General features: G+C 46.7%; 2 protein-coding genes across 5 annotated transcripts in view; both read right to left on the reverse strand.

The window, feature by feature from the left end:
• Positions 1-10,825, reverse strand: part of NIPAL2 (NIPA like domain containing 2) — a 72,931-nt gene extending 62,106 nt beyond the window's left edge. For 2 of the 4 annotated variants that reach the window (XR_009536395.1, XM_060127857.1), the window contains exon 1: positions 10,429-10,825. Coding sequence is in view for 3 of the 4 variants with exons in the window: in XM_060127857.1 (XP_059983840.1) it covers positions 10,429-10,810 (382 nt within the window). In the remaining variant the exon portion in view is untranslated. The remainder of the gene's footprint in view (positions 1-10,428) is intronic. The other 2 variants (XM_060127860.1, XM_060127859.1) reach the window with 2 other exon arrangements.
• Positions 10,826-14,306: 3,481 nt separating this feature from the next.
• On the reverse strand, positions 14,307-19,597 carry LOC132507970 (uncharacterized). The gene is made up of 3 exons (XM_060127740.1): positions 19,438-19,597; positions 18,572-19,105; positions 14,307-14,740 (listed from the first exon to the last, which is right to left on the reverse strand). Exons 1-3 carry the CDS (start codon positions 19,595-19,597, stop codon positions 14,307-14,309), a joined length of 1,128 nt encoding a protein of 375 aa, XP_059983723.1.
• Between the last annotated feature and the right edge of the window lie 686 nt (positions 19,598-20,283).

Below are 20,283 nucleotides of genomic sequence, written 5' to 3' on the forward strand. Positions count from 1 at the left end.
TAGCGTCCTGTGACTGCTGTAACGAATTAACACAAACCTGGTGGCTTAAAACCACAGAAATTTATTCTCTCACCGTTCTGGAGCCCAGAAGCCCCAAATCAATTTCACTGGGGTGAAATCAAGGTGGCAGGGCCCACATACCAAGAAGTTCAGTTGCTAGTTCATAGGGTATGCATATGTCTGGGTTTTATAATTACTCACAAAGATTCTTCCAAAATGTTATATAGAAGTAAATAACATTTCCAGGTGCCTCTCTCCCCCTCCAACACTTGGTATTGTAATTTTTTTTAAGTTTAGCTATTCTAGAGAACCTCACATCTCATTATGGTTTAAATTTCCATTTTTATAATGACCAATGATGTTGAACCTTCAGATAATCTTATAAACCACTTGGCTCTCTTGTTTCATTAAATGTTTTTCCAGACTGTCCAATTTTTAATTGATGGTGGCAGTCTTTTTGTACTTGACGTGTAAGAGTACTTTATCCCCAATATGATTTCTTTTTGAATATATGCATTCCGTACAACTTTTCTCACTCTGTGTCTTGCCTCTTTTTGCATAGAAACTTTTAAGTAATAAACGGACTTAAATATACTCTATTGATGAAGTAAACTTATTGATCCTTAACTTTATGTGTGGTACCCTTTATATCTGGGTTAAAAGGTCATGAGAAAACTTCCTACATTTTTTTCTAGAAGCCTTATTTTAAAATAACATTTTGCATACAGGTGCACAGACTGGAACTTGTTTGCCTATACTGTGATATAAGGCTCTTTCGCTGTTTCCAATTTACTGTTTACCTAACCTGTTTAGTTATTAATTTCAGTCATTAAAATTTTTATTTCAAGGATTAAAGAAAAAACATGGCAGGGACACACTCTCTCTAGAGGCTTTAAGGGAGAATCCATTCCTTGCCTCCCCCAGTTTCTGGTGGCTGCTGACATATCCTTGGATTATGGTTCTATCACTCTAATCTCTGTCTCTGTGGCCACATTGCCTTCCTCTTCCATATGAAATCTCCCTGGGTCTTCCTCTTATAAAAAGATACATGTGACGGCATTTAGGGTCCATCCAGATAATCCAGGATAATCATCCCACCTCAAGATCTTTAACTTTAATCACATCTGCACGACTCCAGTACAGCTGGACTGGAGAGGCAGGCAGGAGGCTTTTCGTGCCATGGATCTGCTGGTGGTGCTACAACATGCAGGACTCTAAACCAGAGAATGTTAGGTCCAGCCGTGACTTTTAGAAGACTCATCCTGGCTACAGTGTGGAGGATGGACTAGGAGGGAGCAAGACAGGGAATAGGAAAACCAATTAGGAGACACTTCAGGATCTCGGAGAAGAAGTAGGGGAAATGTGGAGAGTTAATTACAGCAGGGCCATAGAGGAACAATATTCATATTCATCGCAGCAAACATTGGAGGCAACCTGAAATATGAAATGCTTTCTAGATTACCGAATGGGTTGGACTATTCTTACCACTAATCTCCTTTGCCCTTGTAGATAATTACGTTGTCTGCAATACTAACCCAAGCTAAGTTAAAACTATAATCCCATACGTGAAAAAGAAGAAAGAAAAATTTTCAGTCAGGAACAGAGTTTTAATTTGTTATCTTGGTTTTTGTATGTTATACGGTTATTGCCTTTCTATCCTGAGAAACTCTCATGCCACTGGATCCAAATCTGGTGATTTAGAGCCAACAGAACAGGTCAGGGTTACATACCACAGTATATCGTTGCTATTCTACAAGCCGTCCCATGCCAATTTTTAATCAACCTTAAAACCTAGGCAGAAAAGCCCAACATATTGCCTTTCCATACAATTAAGCACTATTACATTTTGTCTTTTACTCGGGAACACATTTACTTACATAACCGTACATTCATTATTTTAAAAAACCGAACTCCATTAAGGATAAGCCTTACTAAGCTTACTAAGAAGCCACCATGTTTTTTTGCTTTTGAGAAACTTAAGTTGCAGCAGAGCAAATTTATGGGAAAAATTTAATAAGACATCCTTTGGGGGCTTTTAACACTTGGTTAAAAGGAGAGCAACAATAGTTAAGGAAGGTGTGATATCACTTAAGGAAATCTTAAACTTGGTTCTATTACAAAACAAATCAACCCCGTTTAACATGGGAAAGGCGAATCTTTGAAACAAGGACAGACATGCTGAACACAAAGAATGCGATTGCTTGCATCCAGATTGAGATGAGGTCCCCTTACTTTCAAATTTTTCAAGAACATATTCATAATAATAATTTAAAAAATCTGTCATCTTCTGTTTCCAAAGAAGCAGGATTGCAGGCTGCCTCTCGCAGGGCCAGCCCAGGGTTTGCGAGAGGCTTCCTACCCTAAAGTTGGAAACTTGGGACCTCACTGAATGACAGCTCTTTCCCAACACCTGCTTAGGTTTCAAGAGTACATGTCCGTTTCGAGAGCAATGCCTGCCTTGCACTCTGGCCGTATTTTGCCAGCTCCATCCTCCTGGAGACTGAACTCTAGTGTCTATGTCAGGCCCCAGCCACTGGGTGAGTTTGTGCCTCGATATGGGGGAGGGATCGTGACATTGCCACTCACTGACCTGCCAGGCCACCCACCAGATCAGATCTTTCTGACATCAAGGCAGGAATCAAATTCAAATTTTCTCCTCTGGGACCCTGTGACTTGGACTCTTCATTGCCTCTAAAGGGTCAGTCCTCATAGCCAAGATAATTTCCCCCATTCCTGGCAAAATTCTCGCATCCCACTGGTCTAGCAGGCGGGTTCCAACATACTTTATGATCATCCCACATACGATACCCCTAGGACTCATCGATGGTGACTGTGATTTGGGTCTGCAAGTATAGTTCAAAAGAGTAATAAAATGCTGTACATGGAACTCAGAATTAGTCTCCATTTTACAGCTGTGACAGCTGCTTGTAACACGAGGTCTGCTCGTACCTTGCTCACAAACAATCACTCATTTCTCCACTGCTGTGACTCAGGCGGCCATATCCAAAGGTACATCACACTATTTCCTCTTCTGCTTTGGCTCTCTTTATTTACAATTACATAACTGTACTATGTTAGTCCTGGAAGCACAATGGAAGCAATCCATCAGATTATATAAGCAAGGGTAGCTTCACACCAGCCCTTCAAATGTTGTTTTTCAAGTATTTCAGAAGCAGTCTCTCTATCTCACTTTCACACATACACATTGTACGTTGTATAATGTACACGTGATATAATTTATGTATATCACACGCGTATGTATGGCTACGGTTTGAGGACGCAGTCCCTGTTTCCCGATTTGTTTGATATCACTACCCAACACTGTTCTGTTGAGAAGGACCCTCTGCTTGTGATTTTTATTGAGTGGAATGTTGGTTGCATTTTGGGTCCTCATTGTCAATTAGCTGATCAAGATTAATGTGGGCTGTGACAAGAGGGAACACAGTGCTGCTGTCTCCCAAACAGCCCCAGAACAACCAGAGCCCTGCAAGTCCAAAGGCTGAAGAAGAAATAAAGACCCCCCAGAATTCACGGGATTCTCCTCAAGCTTGAATGACATACCAGCAATGCTGACATGGCTGGTGTGGACCCAGAGTTCTTCCGGCCTTCCACGTCATCCAGACTGATTAATTTCCTCTATTACTTAAGCCAGTTAATGTTAGGTTTCCTGTGACTCGAAAACCAAAGCCTCTTAACTTACAAAGCATTCTTGGTAGGGAAGCCAAGTTCAAAAGCCAGAAGAGAGACGGACTCCCGTTGCAAGCTAAAGAAGTCAGGCCAGGGGTCCAAGTTACTGAAAGGAGAAAATTTGAGAGGTGCCGAGAAGGTGAGGGGGTGGCTTAGGAAACAAGAGCGGGGGCTGTTGGCAGGCCTCAAGATGACCTGCCATGGCCAGGGTGGGTCTCTGAAGGAGTCACGCCAGGACGAACGCAATATTTGGTGGTGTGGAGCTCATGACTAAACATCTGCTAGCCTGTGTTTACACGAGCTTGTATTTACTCTGTGTCTCCCGATGGGTGCCAAAGATGACAGGAGACCATGCTGGAAGTGACCAAGGACCAGGCAAGTGACAAGGTGAAGCAAACGTACAGGTAGGTACATGCTGAGAATTATGTGGAGGGGAAGTGGAATGTTATCTGGCAGCCTCCAGGCAATTAGGACACTCTGGTGGAACAGGACAGACCAGCCAAGAGCTCTGACTTTATGTAAAATGTAATTCTGTTGGACGGAACACGTGGGGTAGGTTAGAAAAGATGTAAACTGAATAGAGGAATGTTGGACCTTCAGAAAACAAAAAACACTCAAGCTAAAATAAATAGCATTTAAGTCTTAACACTAACACGGCATGAGCCTTCCCAAGCTGGGGTGCTGGTCCTGCTTGGGTGGTTAAACTATAGTCAATGTCTGAAGACGTCATCACACTACTGCCACCAAAACCTGTCAGCTGTTCCCAGGGCTACACACCCATCCACCCCAACCCTGAATTCTGGAAAGTGGCATCAGACATAGGAGGAATCTTCACCTTAGTACTTCAAGATAACAAGTGTTCCAATTAGGAAATTACTGCAATCAGGAAGTGTTCTGTAATGTGAATATGTTTGGAGAGTGAAGGGGAGGCAAACATCAAAGGGAGTGAGGAAGGCAGTGGATGTAGAGAAATCAGTGGTTTTAGATTAAAGAAAACAGAATTACATCACATAACTGGCATGATTTCTCTTATTTCCATTTATAATGAGTTAAGTACAATAATTCGTAATTATTAGAAATATGTATTTTATGGCATTTCCTATAATATAGGTTGACTGTAATACTTCTAATAATAGCTAGTGTTTATTGAGTGCTTTCTATGTGTCTGGAACTATTTGATATACATTATCTTATTTTATTCCTACATCAACTTTATAAGGTATGTAGTGTTATTACCATTTCAATAGAGAAAGGCAAGATTTGGAGAAATTAAGAAAATTGCCAACGCACCTAGCAAAGAAGCTGAGCTTTTTAGACCACACTATCCTTGAACAAAAAGGATAGCTTAGGGGAATGTCATCCTTTCCATGGTAAACTCTCAAATGCCACTTTGAACAATCACCAACATTTTAAAAAGAAATTGTTTAAAAAATTCTCCTAAGGAAACAAAATGAATATGGCATACCACTTCCCACACCATCTGGGTAAAACATGCAAGTTGAACAGTCACAGCAATCCTAATATTTTTTAACATCTTAAAATTGTAGAATATAATAGATACAGGCAACTGTAAAGAAAATGATATAGATGAACAATTTACTAAAATGAATTATTATAAGGCCAATACCCTCATAACAGCAACCAGATCAAGAAACAGAAATTGGGCGCCCACCCAAAGACCTCCCTTTGCCTCATCCCATCCCATCCTCTCCCTTCCCCAAGGAAACACTGGCCTGACTCCATGGCAATCACTTCCTTGCTTTTCTCTATAGTTTTATGACCCAAGTGTGCATCCCTAAACACTGTGAACGAAGGCTGTCTTTTTTCCTAATACGTCTTTTAGGTGTATTTTAATCTACAGGTTCTCCCTCTATCTTTGCTTTCTTTTTTTTTTTTTCCCTTGTAAAAATGATTTTTGAAGAAACCAAGCCACAGAAACCTGTAAACTGAAGTTTCCCACAGCCTGAACTTAGCTGATTGCATTAATGCAAATATTATAGCTGGTTAATATAAATCAAGCCGTAAAGAGGATATCAGGTAGATTTAAAGGCAAACACGTGGTGTGACAAATTCACAACAGCATTAAGAGTCTGTTCCTCTAATAAGGACCATGGGATGATGATGATGATAATGATTAAAAAAGCTTTGATACAGTTGCATTGAGATAATCATTTTCTTCCTTCCTTCTTTTTGCTGCCTTATACATATATCTTGAAGAAAATGTAGTAAAGGGAAAATGCCATGTTGGATACATAAGGATGGCAAAAAAAAAAAAAAAAATGAAAGAAAGAAAAAGAAAGAAAGGTCAGTAAGTATAAACAAAACAAAAAAGGGATTTTTCTTGGGAAGGAAATGGAAAGGACCAGCAACCTCTACCTGGCCCTTTGGTTATTTGTAAGTTTTGGCACTTTTCTTTCTCTAAGAGGCAATCAGATGCAGCGACCAGCAGAAAGGAGATAAACGGTAGCAAAGCAAAATCAATAAAAGGGCAATATAAAACTCAATGTGATTTTTCTTTAGTACAGTGAGACAAGCCATATTCATTTTCTCCTACCACGTTCTTTTCAAGCCTTAGTTTCTAAGCAATGGCCTTCAGGCATGGAATAAAAATAGCTTTGCAGTTAAATCTACTTGCTGTAAGATCCGGGGGCAAGTTATTTAACACAAGTTTCCTTACATGAACAGTGAGGATAATATGTACCTTACGAGGTTGTTCGGGGCTCCAATGAGATAATAGCTATAAAGTGTCACATAGTAAATGCGTAACAAATGTCTCTTCGATTCGCCTCTTCCCTGCCAAGTTGTATCAATTTTCCTCTAAATATGTTGACTTTAAAAATTCAAGCCATTGAACATCAAAAGTTCAAATAAAGGACATTAAAAAAATCTAAATTTTTCATTTCACCCTATGCAGAATAAACCTTTCTGACAGTGTCTTTGTGAATTTAGATATTTAGCAACATGGATAAACTTAAAGAAACAGCCACAAAACCCCTCTTTCACAATATTCCCACGTTCATCCTTTCCTGTCCATTCCCTCTACAGCCTTGCCGGATTGGCACTTATTTACTCAACCAGATAGCATGAAAGAGCCTGGGGATCTTCTATTCTAAGCCTCATTTTACCAGTAAGGAAAACTGAAGCCCAGTGTGACGCCCACGTGAACTCCGCTAGTGGACAGCAGAAACTAGACAACAGCCTCTAACGCTGGTTGCAAATTAAGTGCCTACAAGGCGAGTAGGTAAAAGAGATGAGAGCAAAGAGAGGGGCCTAAGTGGGGAGCACAGTTGTTCTAAACAGTGAACTCCCCCTCACGGTTATCACGTGCGAAAGAGGGCCAAGTTGCTAGCACTTCTAATATTTAAACAGTTCATGGAAACTTGAAACCTTATATATAATCTACTCATTTTTAAACACTGGCAACGTATTAAACATTTTCTAAACCTCTCTGCAGTTTGACACAAGATACGTCTACGGGCTGGATTCGGTCCATAGCTAGCCAGTTAGAGGCCTCTGCATCCTGCTAACCCTAATTTGTGTGTTCGTTTTTTTTCTTTTGGCTGCGTTGGGTCTTCGTTGCTGCACGTGGGCTTTCTCTAGTTGTGGCGAGTGGGGGCGGAGCACGGGCTCTAGGTGCGTGGGCTCCAGTAGTTGTGGCTCACGGGCTCTAGAACACTGGCTCAGCAGTTGTGGCGCACGGGCTCAGTTGCTCCGTGGCATGTGGGATCTTCCCGGACCAGGGCTCAAACCCATGTCCCCTTCACTGGCAGGTGGATTCTTAACCACCGAGCCACCATGGAAGTCCCTGACCCTAATTTAAATGTCTTTAATTTGCTTTGATCCTTTTACTCCCTCTTTGAAAAACCTTCAATGGCTCCCCACTGTCTACCAGATTTAGTCCAAACTTCTTTACCTGTTGTCCTTCATGGCAATCCATGACAATATCTAAGACCCGAAACTGTATTTCCACCTTCCAGTCAGTATCAGTTTTCCACTGCAACCAGAATGGCCACTGACTTCTACTCTAGGTACAAAAATGTTCAGAAGGGCACCTGCTCAGACAGCGTGGGCTGCTCCTTGGTCTCCTGACTTTTCCCTTTCTTGGAATGCTTTCCACCTGTGACTCCCATCAATGAAACTCTGTCTTTAGGTGTCCAGCTCAAATACTTCCTCTCCACAAAACATCCTTGATGGCCCCTGCTAAAACCCACCTTGCTCTGAATTCCCAAAGGACTTTATATTCTTCACACGACACTTAAAACATACTGCCTTGTTTCACAGTTACCCGCATAGCTCGTTTCCCCAAGCACCTAATAACATTAGGAAGGAAGGAAGGTGTTGAGTCTAAAGACTATGTTGAATATCCCACAGTGATCTGTACAAAGCACGGAGCTCAGTAACCATCTTAGAAACATTATTTTTTATACTGAAAACTTGTGGATGAAACATAAAGAAAATACCTTTGTAGAACTTTATTGCATCTATACTTGTATGGGTAGACTCCTAAGAGATGCAGATGGAGCAAAGGCCTCACTTCCCTGATTCCCTAAAACATTTTCCCCACTGAACTTCTACTTCCTACTTGTTTTGGGATTTCTTCCTCTAGAAGCACTCACATCTTTGCCTTAGATGACACTTATTCTAAGCGGGCACTGTTAAATATTCATCTGTCACCTGAATGTGTTTCAGGGAAGTTGGTCTTTTTCTGTGAGTAAGGTTAATTTATCAGATCTCATGGTTGTCTCTTGGAAAGACACAGAAAGCTCGGCTATCAGTGAACAGACACTGTTCAAACATTTCAGTAGTGATAAAACTTATTAAATCCTGGCTATCCAGCAATCAAGGTTAGTTTCGAGTCCTAAACTTTCATCTCTTATTTTGTTTTCCTGGAGCCACTCCCATTTTCAGCCATCTGTATTCAGTTAGTGTCCAAAAATAAAAGAAAAATTAGATTCCATTTTATTTCTACTGGCCTGCCCAGCACTAGAGGCACTCAATAAAATGTTTGCTGAATGAATTTTTAAAAATCAATTTTTACTTTTGCTTAAAAACAAATGCAGTCGCTGAAAGGATAAAATACCATAATCTTATAAGATAGTCTAAGTTTGCATAATAATGGGAAAAGTTGATACAGTCTTACCTCAAACTAGCTATGCTTGGGTGTCAGCTGGGTAGTTTCAATTAGCATATCCTGGATACACCCTTTCTAACCTGTACAATTCTATATTGTCAAAGGCAAGTTAAGCCTTGCAAACATAAAGTTAAATTCTCACATTTATGTCACATGATAAGCTGTGTTTGGTGTCAGAGAGCCAAGATGATCTTGAATTCCAGGAAACATTAAAGAAAACTAATGACTGCAGGGGTTTCCACTCTGCAAACAATGTTTTCTCCTGTTTTGGATGATGCCATGGTAGGTCACATTTACTCTTTAATTCCTTTACCAAAAGACAAAATATCATTCTTAAACTTTTATTGGGAGTGCTTCTAGCATAAGCATATTATAATATGCTTTATAACATATGCTAGCATAAGCATAGCGTAACAGATATGCTCAAAGAACTTCCCATAAAAAGCAATTCTTGTCTTTGTAACTCCTGTGGGTGGAAGCAAGGAGAAATGGAATCCAATAGGCTCTGTGCCCCCATTTTTCCTATTTTAGTATGTTTTGTGGTAAAACAGACTCAGAGTGATACTGTCTCCTCTGTTGAATACTAATAACGTGAACATGCTTGTTTTGTCTTTATATAAGTAAATTATCTTCCGTGTTGGTTTTGAAAACAAAATTTTAACATTTCAGAAACTAACATTCGAAACACTTTTCAAGCATAAAAGGCTTCTAGGCCTTTGATTATTGGTAAAATCCCTGATGTAGAACAACTGCAACAAATATTTTGTAATTATATTGTTGTAAAATAAAAAGAACCATTGATTTGTTAAAGAACAAGAACAAAGCAACACCCATATGAAAACAGAAGGAAGCTTGGAATCGACCATATCAAGATCACTTGCACCCACTAGAAAGAACAGAAATACGGCTAGAGGAAGGGCTTTTTCTCTGATCTTAAACCAAGCTCCAAATAAATGGGCAGCTCTAATCCTCTTTGATTCTGTTAAACGTGTATTTCCAGCGTACATGCACGTTGTTGAGGCTCTCGACGTTTCCCCAAAGGGCCGGTGAAAAAGGAGTCTGGCAATCGCAAGCTGACAGCACCACCGATCCTCTCGCCGCAATGGAAGAGCTGTGCTGACAGACACACTGGGGACTCACACACACGCACACGCTCAGAGCATCCGCACAGAGGTGACATTTGGCGGCCCTTAACGAGTTCTCTGATTCGGGGAACAGAGTGTCACTTATTTTTTTTGAACTGTAAAATGATCCTGGCGGGTGGGGGGGCGGATATGGGTGGAGGAGATTCGCCCCACACTCCTAGAATCATTCCGGGAGAAGAAGGCGGATTCAGGCCGGAGAGGCGGGACGGTTGGGGCCCCAGAGGCCCGTGACCGCAGACCTGTGCGACCCGCTCCCAGGGATCGATGCCCAGGAGAGGCAGACCAGGGCTTCCCGCTCTCCCAAACGAGGGGCAGTGAAGTCAATGTGTGGTAACATCATGTCAGCTCTGCCCCACTTGGACAGCGCGGTGTCCTTCTGAGAGTCGGCGGGAGAGCGGCCGAGGAGTCGGAAGCGCCGCGGCACCACCCCGGTCCCCACCAGGCGGCGGGGCGGCCGGCCCTTACCTGGTTCCGGCGGTACCAAGCGCCCGACAGGGAGCCATTGCCGGCGCCCAGCGCCCCGTACGTGAGGTTCCGGGACAGCTCGTCCAGGGCGGCCGAGGCGGCGGCTCCGGGGCCCCTGAGCGCAGGCGCCGCCATTAGCTCTCGCTCCCCGCGCTGGGACTCGGGCTCCCGCCTCCTCCCGGCCCGGCCGCACAGCACGGCGCCACGAAGGAGGCGCGCCCTGCGGAGGCCGCGCCCGGGCCGCGCCGCAGCCACTTCCTGCTCGGTGCCCGGGCGAGGCGGGCGCGCCTGGGCCACCTGGCTCCCGCCCCCGCGCGGCGCCAGGTTCCCGGAGGAGCCCCGCGCTCTGCGGCCTCCCGGGGCGTCTCGGCTCGCTCCGCATCGTCCCGCCGCCGGGCACGGGCGAGCAGAGGCCTCATGGGCCCGAAGAGGGAGAAGAGCCGCGCCCCTCTGCGCGCCGGGTCCGCACCTGTCGGGGCCAAAGCCCTTCCAGCCCCAGCGGCGCGGAGTCAACACTTATCGAAGTGAATAGGTGTGAAAGGAGACATTGGCGAACCCAAAGCAGCCACCTTCACTCCGCCTGTACCTGGCAATCCAGCTCTCTATCTCAGATGCAGTGTTTCTCACTTGTATTTTTAAAATGGTTCGCATATGGAAAAGTCCCGAGTTCCCGGAAAATATTGTAAGCGACATGAGAATAAAGATCGGAGAGATTAAATCTCAGTGCCAACACTTGATAGAGCCTTAGCAAATATTCCTAGAACGAAAGAAGGACTCTGTGGTAGCTGGAGGACCCTGACGTGTTTTGGGGATTGGATGGGGTTTCCTTCAGATGGAACCAGAAGGACATGCTGAAAAGTTGCCAGCCACTGCATATAAGAATTTAGGTTGGGAGATAATTGTTAATGGTCTTAAGGAACTCTAACCAGATGTTCTGGTTTTATCTGTATTCAAGTTCTACTGCGTTACTACAGATGATGTTAAGTACCTCTCACCTTGAGCACTCTGTGATTCTGTATTGTTGCCTGAAGCCCTGGAACTTGCAGTTCGTTGTTCGCACGATGCTGAGCTTCTTCTTAAATAATGTGCTATGACTGCCATGACTTCATGAAACAGAGACCTTCAATAAGAGAGAATTGCTGCCTACCGGGGAACAGCGAGAAATGTTCTTAGGGAAATGTGCAAATGAGAGAAGAAAATGAGAAAAAAATCATTTCAGATAGAGAAAAAATAAGACATCTCCGAGATTGTATAGTTTCTTGCTTGAGCACCCAAGATGTTCAGTGAACAGTTAATATGGTAGCTATTTCCAATTTTATGGCTCATTTATTTCAAATAAGTATCTGAAGGAAAAACTGTCTATTTTTAATATTTTCTGTAACATTATATTACATTGTATATTGGAGGCTTTATTAATGCTTCTTTCCTTGAGATGGTGTAGGGTACAAGTAACAGAATATCCAAGTAAAAGTGGCTTGAACAATAAGCATCTGTTATTGAAATGCCCAAGGTCGCGAGGCCCCTCCACAAGACCACCAGAGTCGAGAGTCAAAGCCAAACGGCAAGGGTCATTTATTGCAGGTTCGAACCTGGACCTCCGCGCACTCGTTGCCGGTGACGCTAAGAGGTCCTGGCGGAGTTTAGTACAGCTCTTTTATAGACCGGTACAAACATAGTCGCCGATTGGTTGACTTTTAAACAGACACTAGTCGCCGATTGGTTGACTTTTAAACAGACACTAGTCGCCGATTGGTTGACTTTTAAACAAAGACACTAGTCGCCGATTGGTTGACTTTTAAACAGAGACACTAGTCGCCGTCTGATTGGTTGGACGGTTGCGGGGGCGGGGTCAGCAGGCGTAATTACAGAAGCGAGAGCGGCTGGTTAAGTTTCGGTTTCCTGAGGTTTTGTTTCTTAATTGGAAATACTTAAGGCGGGGCCATGGTCGCAAAAAGAAATAGTGCAAACAGGAGGACTGATACAACCCTAGCAGTGCTGTGGCCTCCACCAGCCCAACGGCAGGGCGTCGGGAGGCTGTGCGCCCAACTTCAGGCGGCGCTCCCAAATGTGGCAAGCCCAGCGCCGCGCCCTGGAATGGTCCTTTTTCGGCCCTTCCCCTCCGGAAAGAACAGAAAAGAAATTCCAGGAAAAGCACAAATTGAATGCAGGGCGTCAACTCAGTCCTATTCTCACCAAACTAGAACATAGCCCCCTCATTCCCCCCTTTCTCATGAACCAGAGGAGCCAATCTTGGGTCCTCAAGGCTCCGTTTCTTCAATTTCTGAGGCCTCGCAGGGCTGATATTGTGTTCTTAATATCATTAGCTGGACTGTATTTATTCTTTCGCGAACAAAATTCATGACTTTACTGAGTATACAGGGGCCTATAGTGAGGAGAAGGAGGCATAGTAGAGGGCCCAGGATGGGGAGGAGGAAGGGGAGCATCCCATGAAATCCTGACCAAAGGGGATTATCCGCTAATTCTTGCCGGCGGCGAGCTAGGTCTTCCTGGAGCTGGTGGATCTTGTTTCTTACAATGCCTGATTTATTTGCATAGAAACAACATTTTTCTTTTAGGGCGAGGCATATCCCACCCTGTTCAGCTGTCAGCAAGTCTAAGCCCCTCCTATTCTGTAGGACCACCTCGGCCAGCGAATCTAATTGGTTCTGTAAGTCCTGAATGGTCCCAGAGAGAGTTGCTACATCTTCTATTAATTGCCTAGACAGCTGACTATAGGAGTGAAGGGAGACCCCAAGACCTGTACTCCCTGTGGCCACAGCTCCTGCAATTCCTAATCCTACCAGGAGGGGTAGGACTATAATGGCTCGTTTGGTTCTCCCTGCCCAGAGGTCAAAGCTGGGAATGGGCAATGGGGTGTCTCCCGAGATCAGGTCTACATTGGGGAGGAGGGTGGCCAGGGTGCAGACCCCTGTCCAATTCGGGGGTAAATAGGTGTATGCTAGGTTACTTCCACAGACAAAGACAGTGGTATTAGGACTACAGAGGGAGGAGTTCACGGGGATATATTGACTACATCCAGTGGATGAAAGGATTCCCAAGTCAATACTGGCGTTAGAGAGGGAATCGTTCTTGACAAAGCATGAGGTATTAAAGGTGGTTGAAAATTTTGAAAATTGTATGGGGAACGGCTCGGGGAGTGAAGTAGGGTTACATCGTTCGCTGATATTTAAATTGGCGAAGGTGGGGATGGCTATAGGGCGGGGCGGTCCTTGAGGAAGGCAGAGCCAGCAATCCTGTGCTAAGTTGGGGTTGGTGGTATTCAAAAGCGCAAAAGTAGCTTCTAGTATGGACATGGTCTGGGAGTCCAATTCAGAGGGATCGACCTTAGGGAGAATTAGGGGTGGTAGCTGAGCTGTGGGTACAGATGCCGATAGGCCTCTTCTATTTGTCTTCGGGTTTCTATCTGGCGCACTGCGTCCTGGGCCCCCCCACCGTCTGACATATGTGTGGGGGCCCTGGTATTCCAGCATACCGGGGTCCCGGGGGTACCAGTGCATCCAGCCTGAAGGTGTTTATTACCCTCACTAATGGTGGGGCTTTTATTATTCTGTAGTATGGCTGTGAAATAAGTCTTGTTATTGGCCCCTATACATTGCTGGTAAGAGGAATAGCACATGCTATGCATTGATTCCTGCAAGGTAGAACAGGGGCAAGTAGCTCGAGGGGGGAGTGGCTTAGGCTTATGGTAGCATTGCCAGTTTTGAGAGGCCCCTGTAACCCTATATTCCTGAACAAGATACGCAGTTATGCCCCCGCAGTCCTGCATATGAGTATACCCTCGGGGAACAACAGGAGTCTCCATAGTACCTCCCCTGCACTCGCACGGTGCACCATATAGTAGTTGTATTAAAGTATTCTTATTGGGGGGAGGGCCGAATCCTCCCCTCGTGGCCCGAGGGTTGAGGGTTAGGACTATCATTAGGGCTATCAGCAGTACCTTGGTCATCATGGGGGAGGGAACGGCGCAAAGTCAGTTTGAGGGGATTGTTCTTACTCCGGTCAACAGTCCAGGTGACGTCAGCTTTAGTGGACTTGATGAGGTCAGAAAATGGGTCCACCGGCTTGACGTGTGTGTAATGGATCCAGGCAGCTATGCTGTCTACCTTGATGGCTGTCGGCGTTGTCAGGATGATCTGGTAAGGTCCTTTCCACCTGGGTTCTAGGGTCTCTTGTCGATGGCGTTTGACAAGGACCCAGTCACCTGGCCGGAGCTGGTGTGGAGTAGGTGGGGGTCCTGTTGCATATAGCTCTTTTAGTTTGGGCCAGATTGTCTCGTGTGTCCGCTGTAAGGCTTGGAGGGAAGACAGGAGATTATTTTCTGGGTCCAATTGGATAAGGTTAGTCTTTAGATTAGGGATGATAGGAGGAGGCCTACCATGCATTATTTCGTAGGGAGTAAATCCTAGCTTATAGGGGGAATTTCGCACCCTAAACAGAGCGTAGGGGAGTAGGACTACCCAGTTAGCGCCAGTCTCCATGGTCAATTTAGTCAAGGTCTCTTTTAGAGTTCTATTCATCCTTTCTACCTGTCCTGAACTCTGGGGGCGGTATGCACAATGTAATTTCCAATTAGCCCCAAGTATGGAAGCCAGATCCTGACTTACCTTAGAAACGAAGACTGGCCCGTTGTCGGACCCTATCATAACTGGAAAGCCATACCTGGGCAGGATCTCTTCTAGTAGCTTCTTAGCTACTATTTGTGCAGTCTCATTCTTGGTTGGGAATGCCTCAGTCCAACCTGAAAATGTATCTATAAACACCAGTAAATATTTATACCCATATTTGCCAGGCTTTACCTCCGAAGTCCACTTCCCAGTAGGCTCCAGGCTGGTTTCCTCTCTCCCGGATGCCAGTGGTTGGCGGGTGGGTGCTGGCATTATGGAGTTGGCAGACTGCACAGTCAGCAACCAGTCGTTCAGTCTTCTCGGAGACATTTTTAATTTTAAGTCCAGTCTGCCTGATGAGATCCTGTAGCTGTCGGGCGCCCAAGTGGTTGCTACGGTGGATCTGTTCAAGGACCAGGGTTCCTAGTCTCTCAGGAAGGAGGATATTGTTCTTAGCGTCCCGCCACCATCCGTCTCTAACCTGGGTTAGAGGAAGCTTGCTCATCCATCTGATGTCATCCTCCGAGTAGTCGGGTTGGGGCGGTAGTTCCCGGGGGCCTGGATCCGGCAGTTGCAGGGGAAGTAATGGTATTGGAGTGTGTGCCGCCTTTCGAGCCGTCTGGTCTGCCAAATTGTTGCCTCGGGTGACTGGATTCGTGGGTTTTGATGCCCCGGGCAGTGTACAATGGCTAGCTTTTTGGTTTCCCATATGGCCGCTAGCAAGGCCAGGATTTCCTCTTTGTTCTTGATGTCTTTGCCCTCTGCTGTGAGTAGTCCCCGCTCTCGGTATATTGCCCCATGTATATGTGCGGTAGCGAAAGCATACCGGCTGTCTGTGTATATGGTAGCTTTTTGGCCTTTGCTCATCTTGAGAGCTTGGGTCAGGGCAATTAATTCAGCTTTTTGGGCTGAGGTCCCTGGGGGGAGAGTCTCTGCCTATATCACCTCAGTTTCTGATGTTACTGCTGCCCCCGCATACCTCTGACCTTGCTGGACAAAGCTGCTGCCGTCAGTGAACCATGTGACTTGTGCATCCGGTAGGGGCTGGTCACGTAGGTCTTCCCGAACCCCATGGATCTGGGCCAGTACCTCTGCACAGTCATGGAGTGGGGAGTCCAAATCTGGGTCAGGTAATAGGGAGGCAGGGTTTAATGCCCGCGGCGGAGTGTAGCTGATTCTGAGGGGATTTAACAGTAGACCCTGGTAGTGGACCAATCGAGCATTGCTCATCCATCGGTCGGGAGGCTGTTTGAGAACCCCATCGATGGCGTGGGGGGTGGTGACATGTAACTCCTGCCCCATAGTTTGTCAGCATCCTTTACCATTAGGGCCGTGGCGGTGATCATCCGGAGGCAAGGAGGCCAGCCGGCAGCCACTGGGTCCAATTTTTTTGATAGGTAAGCAACAGGCCTGGGCCAAGGACCGAGGGGCTGGGTCAACACGGCCTTAGCTATGCCTTTGCTTTCATCTACAAAGAGGTGGAAGGGCTTGGAGACATCAGGGAGACCCAGGGCGGGTGCGGATAGCAAGGCAGTTTTGATCTGCTGAAATGACTGCTCAGCCTCTTCTGTCCATTCAAAGGGCGTCTGCTCTTTGGTGGCTAGGTATAGCGGTTTGGCCATTTCAGCAAATTTGGGTATCCATAAACGGCAGAACCCAGCCGACCCCAAAAATTCCCTCACCTGTCGAGGCGTGGTGGGCCTGGGGATGTGGAGGACGGTTTCCTTCCGTGCATCTGTGAGCCATCGTTGCCCCCCTTTCAATAGGTATCCCAGGTAAGTTACCTCAGGCCTGCAGATCTGTGCTTTCTTGGCAGAGGCTCGGTATCCCAGGGTGCCGAGAGTCCGTAGGAGGTTTCTGGTTCCCTGCAGGCAGGCTTCAGCGGTCTCAGCAGCTATTAAGAGATCATCAACATACTGCAGGAGGGTTACATTGGGGTTTTGTCTCCGGTACTCACTGAGATCCTCGTGTAGGGCCTCATCAAACAAGGTAGGCGAGTTTTTGAATCCTTGGGGAAGTCTGGTCCAGGTGAGTTGTCCGTTTATACCTCTCTCGGGATCTGACCATTCGAAGGCAAAGAGTTCTTGACTTTTGGGCGCCAAGGGTAAACTAAAAAAGGCATCTTTGAGGTCCAGCACAGTATACCATTGTTTTTCTGGACTAAGGGCGCTCAAAAGAGTATATGGATTGGGCGCAGTAGGATGGATGTCTATGACCCGTCTGTTGACTTCCCTCAGGTCCTGCACTGGGCGGTAGTCTTTACTGTTAGGTTTGCGGACTGGCAGCAGGGGTGTATTCCAGGCCGACTGGCAGGGACGCAGTATCCCCAGGTCAAGAAGCCGGCGAATATGAGGAGTGATACCAGTCTTGGCCTCTAGGGGCATGGGATACTGTCGGACACGTGCAGGATCTGCCCTCGGTTTGATCTCTATGAATAGGGCTGGGCGGTGTTTGGCTAGTCCCACCCCCCCCTGTTTCTGCCCATGCTTCGGGGAACTGCTGAAGCCATGACTCTATATCTTGATTTTGGGAGGGTGGTTCCTGGTGAAGTCGGTACTCATCTTCCAAGTTCAGGGTGAGCACAGATATGGGTTGGTCGTGAGGGTCTGTTACGATTGGCCCCTCTGGCCGAAAATGAATTTGTGCTCCCATTTTAGTGAGTAAGTCTCTCCCCAGTAAGGGGCAAGGGCTATCGGGAATGACCAGAAAGGTATGGGTTACCCTTCCCGTGCCCAAGTCCACAGTTCTCTGAGTGGTCCAAAGGTAACGTTTGACTCCCGTAGCTCCCTGGACCCAGGAGGATTTGTTAGAAATTTTCCCGTGGGGCTTAACCAAGACCGAATGCTGTGCCCCTGTATCCACCAGGAATTGGACTGGTTTCCCCTCCACTCGTAGGGTTACCCTGGGTTCGGGGAGGGGGTCCGAACCCCGTCCCCCCTACTTTGTATCATGTGTAAACAGGACTGGGGTGGCGTTCGGTTGCCATTGCCCCTGTTTGGGGCGCGGCTGTCTTTTCTTGGGGCATTCCCGAGCCCAGTGGCCCTTTTCCTTGCAATAGGCACATTGATCTCTGTCCAATGGTCGCCTGGGAGGTCGAGTGGCTGGGGGGCCCTCTTGATCTTTCTGAACAATGGCCGCCAAGACTTTAGTCATTTTCTCAGTGGCTTTAAGTTGTTTATCCTCTGGGGCGTCCCGGTTATTAAAGACGCGCTGGGCGATGCGGAGTAAGTCCTGTATCTGTTTGCCCTCCAGATCTTCTAACTTCTGGAGTTTCTTTTTAATATCAGGGGTTGCCTGGTTAACGAAGGACATTACAATGGCGGCCTGATTTTCGGGGGCCTCTGGATCCATAGGGGTATACTGCCTAAAGGCTTCCATTAATCTTTCTAAATAAGAGGAGGGACTTTCTGTTTTACCTTGTACAATTGAATATACCTTGGCCAAATTAGTGGGCTTGCGCGCGGCAGCCCGGAGACCCGCCATTAGAGTCTGGCGATAAATGAGCAGTCGTCCCCTACCTTCTCCGGTGTTATAGTCCCATTCATCCTGCGGGGGGCGAGTTAAGGGAAAAGCTGCATTGATGAGGTCAGGGTTAGCGGTGGGTTGACCATTATCTCCAGGAACCAGTTTTCTCGCCTCCAGCTGGATTCGCTCCCGTTCTTCGGTAGTGAATAGGATCCGGAGGAGCTGTTGGCAGTCATCCCAGGTGGGCTGATGAGTGAACATAACGCTATCTAGAAGAGCTATCAAGTCTTTAGGATTATCAGAAAAACGGGCATTCTGGGTTTTCCAATTATATAGGTCACTGGTAGAGAATGGCCAATACTGGAGTCGGGGGTTCCCTGTCTCATCGGGAGGGCCTATTTCTCGCAGGGGTAGGGCTATGGTGGAATCAGGATGGCGGAACCCTGGGTCGCGCTGAGTGCGTCCGCGAGTGCGCCCAGCCGGCCCCTGGGAATTATTTTCATTGGGCAGGGGGACCGGTAGTGCCTCTGCCTCTCGGTCCTCCGGTTCTGGCCTGGGTGGCCCTCCGGGAGGGGCCGCAGGAGGTTCTACCAAGGGGAGAGGAGCAGAGCCAGGAGCAGGAAGGGGGACTGGTTGTGGGGCCACAGGAGGAGATTGATATGGGGGGGGTCTAGGAGAAGGAGGTCTTGGCTGTCAGAGAGTATGGGTGCAGTTCGGGTCTGAGGCTTGGGAGGTTTAGTTGGTCGGGCCGCAAGGATCTTATATGATCCTGATGACAAAAAGGGGGTCATCCAGGGAGGAGGGTTTTCTACCAGGTCCTGCCATACCAGGATGTAGGGGATCTGGTCCGGATGGCCTTCTTTTCCTGGCAAGAAAACTCTAGATTTAACTTTTAGGATTATAGGAAGACAAAAGGTACCCTCGGTGGGCCAGCCAACCCCGAAAGTTGGCCATTCAGAGCGGCAGAAGGTAATTAGTTTTCTTCTCCGGATATCCAGACTGAAGTTGTGTCCTCGGGACTTTACATCCCCGAAATTAGCGAGAAGGAGGGAGAGGGGGGTACTCTGTGCTTGGCCCATGTCTAGGTCCTGGAAGAGATTGATTAGAAAAGGTTACTCTGAAAACAAAAGTGATTAAGAGCAGTCCCAATAGCGGAGTCTGTAAAAGGAGGAAGGGGAGGTTATCGCGTGCGCGCTTCAGATGGGCTGTCAGCCCCAGATGGGTCGTGGTGGACGTCTCCAACCACACCCGACTAGGTGTCCTATAGCGCGTCCGCCAGGACTGTCCTAGTCCCCAAAACAGAAGGTACCCTGAGCCGGCTTACTTACCGATCGGTTGTCAGCGATGACCCGTTGACCTGATGTCTGGTGGGCTTGGGGGCATCCCGGACGAGCCCCCAAATGAAATGCCCAAGGTCGCGAGGCCCCTCCACAAGACCACCAGAGTCGAGAGTCAAAGCCAAACGGCAAGGGTCATTTATTGCAGGTTCGAACCTGGACCTCCGCGCACTCGTTGCCGGTGACGCTAAGAGGTCCTGGCGGAGTTTAGTACAGCTCTTTTATAGACCGGTACAAACATAGTCGCCGATTGGTTGACTTTTAAACAAAGACACTAGTCGCCGATTGGTTGACTTTTAAACAGACACTAGTCGCCGATTGGTTGACTTTTAAACAAAGACACTAGTCGCCGATTGGTTGACTTTTAAACAGAGACACTAGTCGCCGTCTGATTGGTTGGACGGTTGCGGGGGCGGGGTCAGCAGGCG

This window comes from Lagenorhynchus albirostris, chromosome 17, assembly GCF_949774975.1.
Source record: "Lagenorhynchus albirostris chromosome 17, mLagAlb1.1, whole genome shotgun sequence".
Classification (NCBI taxonomy): Eukaryota; Metazoa; Chordata; class Mammalia; order Artiodactyla; family Delphinidae; genus Lagenorhynchus; species Lagenorhynchus albirostris.